The 9,573-nt window shown below is 41.3% G+C and overlaps 1 protein-coding gene across 1 annotated transcript; it reads left to right on the top strand.

Moving 5' to 3' along the window:
- The first annotated feature begins 567 nt into the window (after positions 1 to 567).
- On the top strand, positions 568 to 9,318 carry klf5b (Kruppel like factor 5b). Its single transcript, XM_084179557.1, has 4 exons — positions 568 to 911; positions 5,304 to 6,204; positions 7,176 to 7,235; positions 7,670 to 9,318. Exons 1-4 carry the CDS (start codon positions 717 to 719, stop codon positions 7,846 to 7,848), a joined length of 1,335 nt encoding a protein of 444 aa, XP_084035683.1. The 5' UTR covers positions 568 to 716; the 3' UTR covers positions 7,849 to 9,318.
- Positions 9,319 to 9,573: the final 255 nt, after the last annotated feature.

The following is a 9,573-nucleotide window of genomic DNA, read 5'->3' as shown; positions in this document are numbered from 1 at the left end:
TTTTCATAGGCTAGGGACTAAAAAGCATTGCATCCAGTAAGTTCCATTGATGCTGGTTTGAATATTACTTGAATAGAGAGGAGGAACTTGATGGATTGATTCCAAGGGCCTGTACAGAATTTATCATCCACAATGGCCCCTCAAAAAGCCTGGAGTCACAAAGGAAGAACAACAGGCTGCTGAATTATTCATTCACATTCAAGTGTCCTATATCTTAGGTCAACACTTGACCTAGGTATCCAACACATTCCCATAAAATGCTGGAGGAAAGGAGCTTTTATGAGTCACAATGTTATTTTAAGAGGCTGTGAATAAGTAACTGAATGAATGAATAGGTTCCCTCACACTTGACAAGTTAATCTTCCCACAAATCACGTTGATGCCTTTCCATGTATCTTTTTCAATGTCTTCCCTCCTCGAAACTGAATGTAAAAGCAAAGCTAATCATTACTTTAAGTCTTATGTTCTGTCTCTTCTACAATTGAAAACATATCTTGTGTATTTTTCTACATGTCGAGCCCCGCCCTATACAGACAGACGCACTGCTATCACGCAGTTGCGTAATTTGACAAGCACAAGCGCAAAACAAGAGGGAGTGAGCAACAGACAACTGCCTGGTTTGAGCTATTTGTTCAAATCAGAATTAGTCCTATGCTAAATTATCCCCCCCGTCGCCACAATTTCGCGGTCTACTGGACATAACATTATCAGTGTTTATGGCCACTGACTTATTAACCAAGAATGTTTGGGTCGCTCTGGGGCCGGACGCACCCGACCACTGTAAACCCACCGCACCACCACTAGCGGACGGGCTGAGAGCAGGGGGAGGAAAAGATCATGGTCATGGACAAGTCCTCAACAACATGAGGAATACAATCGGTGGAAGCTCTTCATTTCACGACTACAATCTGGTACGGTATTTAATTAGAAAGCGAATTTACAGTTTGAGCGAGGAGATTGCATGGCTTCGTTGGGTCACGCCACTAACACACCCAGCTTGTAAATGTAGCCCATTTCATTTTTTAAGAGTAATATGGGAATGTTCAGCCACATCACTATAAAGATAGGTTGTACAGTAACCTATAGGCGGTAGGTAGCCTATGACAAATTCCCTGTGACCTGGGTCGTGCTGAACTGACAGCGGATGTTAAGTGAACACTTTGATATTTAGGCTATAGTATAGGCTACTATTCAGCTATCTAATTACCAGGCAAAATAGCCTATATGTACAGACAGATAGTGGACTGAGATTAAACGTTTCCCATCTCAAAACGTATAGAATGAGATGCATAACGCATGCAGGCAGCAGCTGGACAGTCTAAATTCAGCTATAGATTTCCATCGCCAGCCCAGCCCATTGCCTAGACAGGAGTACTAGTTCAGAAGCCCAGCTGCTTGGAGGGGATTTCTTTCATGTGTTAATAGCCTTCAGTACATCGGGCCCCAATATTCCCCCAAGCGATGCGGACTGGTTCGAGTTGTTTTGTTTTTCAAATACTGTAGGCCTGCCTACATGTGTTTCAAAATATGTTGATTGACACATGTGATCTTGTTTTGCGTTGGTCAGCGTAGTCTTTTTAGGGATATTAATGGTTTTACGGGAGATGTAGCAGTGTAGTCTACATGATAAATGCTTTACTGCTGACTGGTTGATATGAACTTGATCACCACTCTCTCCGTTCTCTCCTAGAGCACTGGTGGGGCTGCAAAAATATATAATTTAATAGTGAGATAGCCAATGAAACCATTAGCCTCAGAGATCCGACTCTATGTACATTTTTCAATTTGAGTTGGAGCGGCTCCATTCTCTAATAGGGCAGCTAGGAGCTGGCACGTGATATAGCTGGAACATGTAGCTTAATCCAGAGATGCAATATTCCAATGTATTCCAAATTCGCCCATTATCCAAACTGCCAAATCAAGAAGTTTTAAAGACTGCTCGTTTTTTAAGTACACTGCCGTTTTCGTCCTCATGTTAGCTAGTAGTAGACACAACAGCCATTACATCACGTTGGACAACAGGATAGTCAGCCAATCAGCTCCTTTCGTGCTGCTGTGACTAAACTATCTAGCATGAGGACAAAAACAGCAGTCAGATCCCTGGCTAGATTAGCCTATGCCACACCAAATTCCAGTAGCCTTCACAGGGTTTATTTCAGCGATGGGCCTGTGAATACTAAACATGTATCTACTTTATAGGCCATGTCAGTGAAGGATTGGATTGTTAGCTAGCGAATATGCTAACGTTAGCTAGCTAGCTAAACATTTGGCTATGGGCTGGCAATGGCAGTATGGGATTATGGAGAGTGAATTAAATTGTTTCTTCATCATTTTGCTAGGTAGTTATCTAGCTGTGGCCATCTGGCTAGTATCAACAAGGGCTTTCTACAAAATAGCAACATTAGTGGTAACATTGGAATCTAAACCATAAGCAATACGCACAGATATGCAATGCCAAACAACCCTACTGCCACCTTCTGGTTTGGAGTATTTTAACGAGGCTGGGTGGCTGACTACTTCCAAGGTCTTTGCTGTGTCAACACAAAAGAGATTGACTGCTGTTTGTCAATCCTACTAGTGTGTGAGCTTTAACACTTGCGCACAGCACTCTCTCTCTCTCACACACACACACACACACACAATTCTTTAAGTACTGTTAAAGCTTCAGGCATTCTAAATAAGTGTGACTATAGGAGAAAAAAAACTGGCCCTATGGATACAAATAACAAAGAGCTTTTAAACTTGTCCAACAATGTTATGAAACCACTGTAACCATCTGTACTGTTCAGCTAACTTTACACACAGGTCTACACACTCTCCCTCCCTCCCACACCCTCGCTCTCACACTATTGACTATTATATTGATTACTGCATTGTTGGGAATGAGCAAGTAAGAAAGGCATTTCACTGTGCTAGTGCACATGACAATAAAAACTTGAAACTTGAAACACACATCCTCTCTCTCACACACACACATATCCTTACACCCCCCACTCTTGCAGCCCAATCTTTGAAGCATCTCTTTGAGGAGCCTATTCCTTTTAAGTTCTTCCTGCGCCATCCAAATGTGTGCATAGCCTAGTCAGTGGTCAAGTTATCAGTTTGCTAGCTAGCTAATGTCGTTTGTTATCAAACCAAAAAATAGCGGCTTGCAAGTAGTTTAAAACAGCCCCGCGACATGCGCCCGAATCCGCGGCAGAAAGAAAAAACATAGCTCCGGTAATATTGGCCATAACTTTCACATGATTTTGGCTAGAGGTACGCAGTCTTCAGTAATTTAAAGGCACAAGCATTGACTGTAGCTGTGTTCTGGGTCCATGCGGAAACACGTGCGCTTAAACGGTTTCCGTGCGGTGAAGAAATGGAGACGCGATTAACGGTGTCACATTTATTTTACTGCGATTAACATTACATTTTACATTTTAGTCATTTAGCAGACGCTCTTATCCAGAGCGACTTACAGTTAGTGAATACAATGTTGTTGTTTTTTTCTTTCTTCATATACTGGCCCCCCATGGGAATCGAACCCACAACCCTGGCGTTGCAAACGCCATGCTCTATCAACTGAGCTACATCCCTGCCGGCCATTCCCTCCCCTACCCTGGACGACGCTGGGCCAATTGTGCGCCGCCCATGAGTCTCCCGGTCGCGGCCGGCTGCAACAGAGCCTGGATTCGAACCAGGATCTCTAGTGGCACAGTTAGCACTGCGATGTCACGCGTTAACTTTCACAGCCCTAGTATTAACTGTAACTCACAAATACTCCATACAGTTGAAGTCGGAAGTTTACATACACCTTAGCCAAATACATTTAAACTCAGTTTTTCACAATTTCTGACATTTAATCCTAGTAAAAATTCCCTGTTTTAGGTCAGTTAGGATCACCACTTTATTTTAAGAATGTGAAAATGTCAGAATAATAGTAGAGAGAATTATTTATTTCAGCTTTTATTTATTTCATCACATTCCCAGTGGGTCAGAAGTTTACATACACTCAATTAGTATTTGGTAGCATTGCCTTTAAATTGTTTAACTTGGGTCAAACATTTTGGTTAGCCTTCCACAAGCTTCCCACAATAGGTTGGGTGAATTTTGGCCCATTCCTCCTGACAGAGCTGGTGTAACTGAGTCAGGTTTGTAGGCCTCCTTGCTCACACACACTTTTTCAGTTCTGCCCACACATTTTCTATAGGATTGAGGTTAGGGCTTTGTGATGGCCACTCCAATACCTTGACTTTGTTGTCCTTAAGCCATTGTGCCACAACTTTGGAAGTATGCTTGGGGTCATTGTCTATTTGGAAGACCCATTTGCGACCAAGCTTTAACTTCCTGACTGATGTCTTGAGATGTTGCTTCAATATATCCACATAATTTTCCTTCCTTATGATGCCATCTATTTTGTGAAGTGCACCAGTCCCTCCTGCAGCAAAGCACCCCCACAGGATGATGCTGCCACCCCTGTGCTTCACGGTTGGGATGGTGTTATTCGGCTTGCAAGCCACCCCCTTTTTCCTCCAAACAGCAACCTTTCAGGTTATGTCGATATAGGACTTGTTTTACTGTGGATATAGATACTTTTGTACCTGTTTCCTCCAGCATCTTCACAAGGTCCTTTGCTGTTGTTCTGGGATTGATTTGCACTTTTTGCACCAAAGTACGTTAATCTCTAGGAGACAGAACGCGTCTCCTTCCTGACCGGTATGACGGCTGCGTGGTCCCATGGTGTTTATACTTGCGTACTATTGTTTGTACAGATGAACGTGGTACATTCAGGCGTTTGGAAATTGCTTCAAAGGATGAACCAGACTTGTGGAGGTCTACATATTTTTTCTGAGGTCTTGGCTGATTTCTTTTGATTTTCCCATGATGTCAAGCAAAGAGGCACTGAGTTTAAAGGTAGGCCTTGAAATACATCCACAGGTACACCTCCAATTGACTCAAATGATGTCAATTAGCCTATCAGACCCTTCTAAAGCCAAGACATAATTTTCTGGAATTTTCCAAGCTGTTTAAAGAAACAGTCAACTTAGTGTATGTCAACTTCTGACCCACTGGAATTGTGATACAGTGAATTGTAAGTGAAATAATCTGTCTGTAAACAATTGTTGGAAAAATTACTTGTGTCATGCACAAAGTAGATGTCCTAACCGACTTGCCAAAACTATAGATTGTTAACAAGAAATTTGTGGAGTGGTTGAAAAACTAGTTTTAATGACTCCAACCTAAGTGTATGTAAACTTCCGACTTCAACTGTATATTAAAAAAATCAGAACACTCACGACTATCTCTTTTTTTCCTTGCAGGGTAATTCCGAGATGGACAAATATCTGTCACCTCCTCAGAAAGTCCCAGACACCAGACAGCCATCTTTCACGGAGGACCTTGGTTCCCCACACAGCATCAACATGAGCCTCCTCCTCCCTGACGTTACCTACCTGCACCCCAGCCTGTGTCGGCCTATGAGACCCATCAAGACAGAGCCTCTCTCCCACTCCCTCATCCACCCAAGTTGCCAGTGCAACCCTGGTCCAACAACACTTCCAGAACACCCTGGGCTTTATGGCACTTCGACAGACACAGGAAGTAGCCTGTTCATCAAACAGGAAATGCCCTCCCTGGACTTCCCAGACGTTCCGTTGTTCCAGCTGTTGAACTCTGAGCTGGAGCAGCTGGTGCCCGTTCACCCGGTGAACACCAACCTCCACAGGGGTGTCCCTGTGTCCTCCTTGTCGGTCCCTTTCAGCAAAGTCCACTTACCATCCCCCCAGATTGTTGTCAAATCTATGGGATGCCCACAAAATGGTGGCTATCCTCTGACAACCCAGTTCGCAAGCCATTCGCAGCAGCGACCAGCCTATCTTCCTCCGTCCCCGCCCAACTCCGAGCCAGGGAGCCCAGACAGAGGGAAAGAGCTGATCCAGAATCTGTCTCCGCCTCCATCTTATACAGCCAGTATTGCCTCGAAACTAAGTCCTGGTCTTGGGCCAGTCCAAAGCTCAGGTCTAGGACCAGTTCCGAGCACCAGTCTTAGATTAGTTCAGAGTCCAGGTCTTGGACAAAGCCAAAGTTCTAGTCTTGGAGCAGGCCAGAACCCTGGTGTTGGGCCAGTGTCCCCAGCATTGGCTCAATCAGGTCCAGGGAGGTTTAACCGCAGGAATAACCCTGACCTGGAGAGGCGGAGGATACATCACTGTGACGTTCCAGGTGAGGAGACATCGCAGGTAGTCTCAATACACTAAAGCAGGGTTCTCAAACTGCCGGCCCACAGGCTGAATTTGGCCCGTGGGTGGTTTTTTCTAAGCAAGAAAATACATATATATATATATTTTTTAATTTTCATTGTTGGATATAATAGACTGTAAAAAACTTCAAAATCAGCTCCAAGTGATTTATATTTTTGAAATCTGTTCCCAAGTATTCCCACACATAATAGAGAGACACGTGATCATATACAAATGTAAGGAAGGTTTGAAATGATTATGTTTTATTCAATTTGCAGTCTACAAATTATTTGTAATTATGTTCCGACCTCCCGACCATCCGCTCAAGAAAAAAACGGACCGCGGCTGAATCTAGTTGATGATCCCTGCACTAAAGTCTGTCGAAGCTCGGTAGTCGAAGTCTACACCCATTTGTCGGTGATTGGTCAACAGTGCAGGAAATGTTAAACTAGTGGTGTATTTGAGGTTTAAAAGGCTTCTGAAGTGTGTAATTTCCACTTTGAAATTCCAGACTTGACCTTCCCTTACGAAAAATTTATCAACCCCTACAAAAATGTCCATTAATTATAATCCACACAATAATTCAAATGTTCTGTTGCTGCAGGAATATTTTCCTGCTGTAGCAAACTGGCTCAAATTAAGATCCTACAGCTGTAGTGGGAGAGATGCTTTGGTTTGCTGTTGAGTAATAAAGACTAGTAGCAGATTATATTATTATGTTCTTGAAACCCATGGAATTGAATCGTAAAGATCAAACAAACAGAAAATGTAACGATTCCATAAAGGTCTAACTTGATTTATAAGCATGACATTAATGCAATGTGTGGTTTATAATTCAATCATGACCATTAACACCACTCTGTCAGATGTAGGATGTTGTTCTTGTTAAAAGCTTATTAATCAATTATAGGTATGCTGTAATGACATGCATTTGGTTCCATTATTTTTCATCAGAATGTAAGAAAGTCTACACCAAGTCCTCCCATTTAAAGGCCCATTTGCGGACACATACGGGTAAGTGTTTTACTGGTAACATTATAAAAGTCCTGTTATGGGCGACTCGTCTCTTATTTTGGGGGGCCAGTATGTTATGTTGCCAGGCAAAATAATGCTTTTGGCACGCAGATGCATTCTGAATGCTAAATGAGATCTGGCCCGCCAAATGTTGCCGCATGTTGTTGAACGGGAAAGCTGTTTTAAACAGCTTAAACAAACAAAACGGAAATGTTTCCTTGTTTGTGTTTTTATGTCTTCATCTATTATTTAAAAAAATATAGATTCTAATTCATTCAAGATACTTGTGTCAAATATTGAAATATTATCTTTACTGACCCTATCAACACAAAGTTTTATAGTTTAAAGTATTTAGTTAGTACTGTACATTTGTGACGTAACATGATCACCCCTGTTTCTGCGGTAGAATAATCTCATTCTGTGCTGCATTCCAGGAGAGAAGCCGTACCAATGCTCCTGGGAGGGGTGCGAGTGGCGCTTTGCTCGTTCCGACGAGCTGACACGCCACTTCAGGAAACACACAGGGGCCAAGCCCTTCCAGTGTGGTGTGTGTAACCGCTGTTTCTCCCGGTCTGACCACCTGGCTCTACACATGAAGAGGCACCGGAGTTAGAGAAGCCTACCTACCGTATATCATTTTTTTTATTAGATCAAATTCAAATTAAACTTTATGTTAAGTGTACTTAAGTAAATCTCAACACATTTCAAATGTGGTGTTGAAACACACATGGATTTGTTTTATTGTACCAATGTATCTTACAATGACTACAAGATGGATGTAGATTTTCCATGTATTTATTTCAGTAAATACTGCCATGGTTAGATTTTTGAATAAGAGCACAAAGGTGGATTGAGTCAAGCTATAATGATCAAACAAGCTACTTTTTAGTATCTCTATGATTTATCTACAGCAGTGTTTCCCAAACCTCTGCTGATGTACCCCCAGCCGTTTCACCTATTTGATCTATTCCAGTACTAGCACATCTGATTCCACTAATCATTTGATGGTAAGTTTACGGCCCGGTTTCACAAAAGCATCTTAAGGCTAAGTTCATCATTAGAACCTTTGTAGGAGCATCGTTAAATTTTGTTGCACTTGAAAACACTCATAATCTAACGCCTGCCTCAGACCACTTGTATTATTTTTTGCCCTCACTTTATACACAGAAGATCTCCGCTAAACATAGCATCACATGGTTTATCCGTCTTTCAGTGACCACCGATAACTTCAGAACAAAGTTGACTACAAATACAAAGTTGCCAATGTCTTTGCAATTGATACAAACAAGCAAGTATAAAAAGATGCTTCAAATGAAAACCCAGATGACCGCATTAAATTATAAACAGTAGGCTATAGGCCTATTTCAATCATATTGAGTTATATTTTGCTACTTGTAGGCTACTGTCTGTAATTTGTCTCAATATATTTCATGATGTGTAGCCTAACTTGTGCACAATGATGTACCAAATCTGTGATTTAGTGCATTTTTATTGGGTAAGCATCAGAGTAAGCCACCTCAATATTTGCAGCCGTTGGTGGTAATACTGTATCTCTAGGAGCTGATCAGTAGTCAGTATTGTGAAATAATTATAATGTTAAGGAAATATTTGAATGGAGAAAGCTGATCCGAGAGCAGCACTCCCTTTCTTTCGATCATATCCGTATCGACACATGCTCCAACGACGCATTTAGCTACCGTTCTCACTGTGTGGTGTTTTGGGAAACACATGTTACATCTTCGGCCGTTGTAGGAAAGATGCATCGTTAAAACACTCGTAAGCCTAAGTTCCATCGCTATAGATCAAAAAAGTGAAACAGTTGGGGTTCTCAATTTACAGTATTATCTCTGTCTTTTCTACTTGGTATTGGTACTTAAAGGCAAAATATCAGAACATTTATTGCTATTGACGTGTAAGTATGACTACGACTACATTTAAATCCTGTATATCATGTACAAATGGAAGTCTAAGTAATATTTTTAAAATTATTGTTTAAGAATGATATATCACACATTATAGTACTGATTTTCTAAGTGCCTTTTAATGTTTTATTAATGAATTAAAGACTAAGTAAAAGACAGTCCGTTGACTTGATTGCTGCCTTTCTTGGCTATAAAAAATGTAATATAGTTACGGTGTTGTACATTTTTTATTTATTTATGATAATATGATTAAATACATTGAATAATAATCGCTATCATTTCAGATTACGAAAATGTGTTGACATGTAAATATTTTGTATCCTCTGTATTTCGGATCTTATTGTTTTGTTTATTGCTCCTTTAAACTGTAAACTTTGGTTTACGCTGACTTTAAATGATACTAAGTAGTGCTTAAA

This window comes from Coregonus lavaretus (assembly GCF_964263955.1).
Source record: "Coregonus lavaretus genome assembly, chromosome: 16".
Classification (NCBI taxonomy): Eukaryota; Metazoa; Chordata; class Actinopteri; order Salmoniformes; family Salmonidae; genus Coregonus; species Coregonus lavaretus.
The sequence above is the reverse complement of the archived record's forward strand: the minus strand, read 5'-3'. Positions and strand labels throughout refer to the sequence as shown.

Bases quoted from the DNA above. Each gene is read 5' to 3' on its own strand.
- klf5b (XM_084179557.1), top strand. From the start codon at position 717: ATGGCCACTGACTTATTAACCAAGAATGTTTGGGTCGCTCTGGGGCCG. The intron at 912-5,303 runs GTACGGTATTTA...TTTTCCTTGCAG, and splicing joins CATTTCACGACTACAATCTG to GGTAATTCCGAGATGGACAA. The intron at 7,236-7,669 runs GTAAGTGTTTTA...GCTGCATTCCAG, and splicing joins CCATTTGCGGACACATACGG to GAGAGAAGCCGTACCAATGC.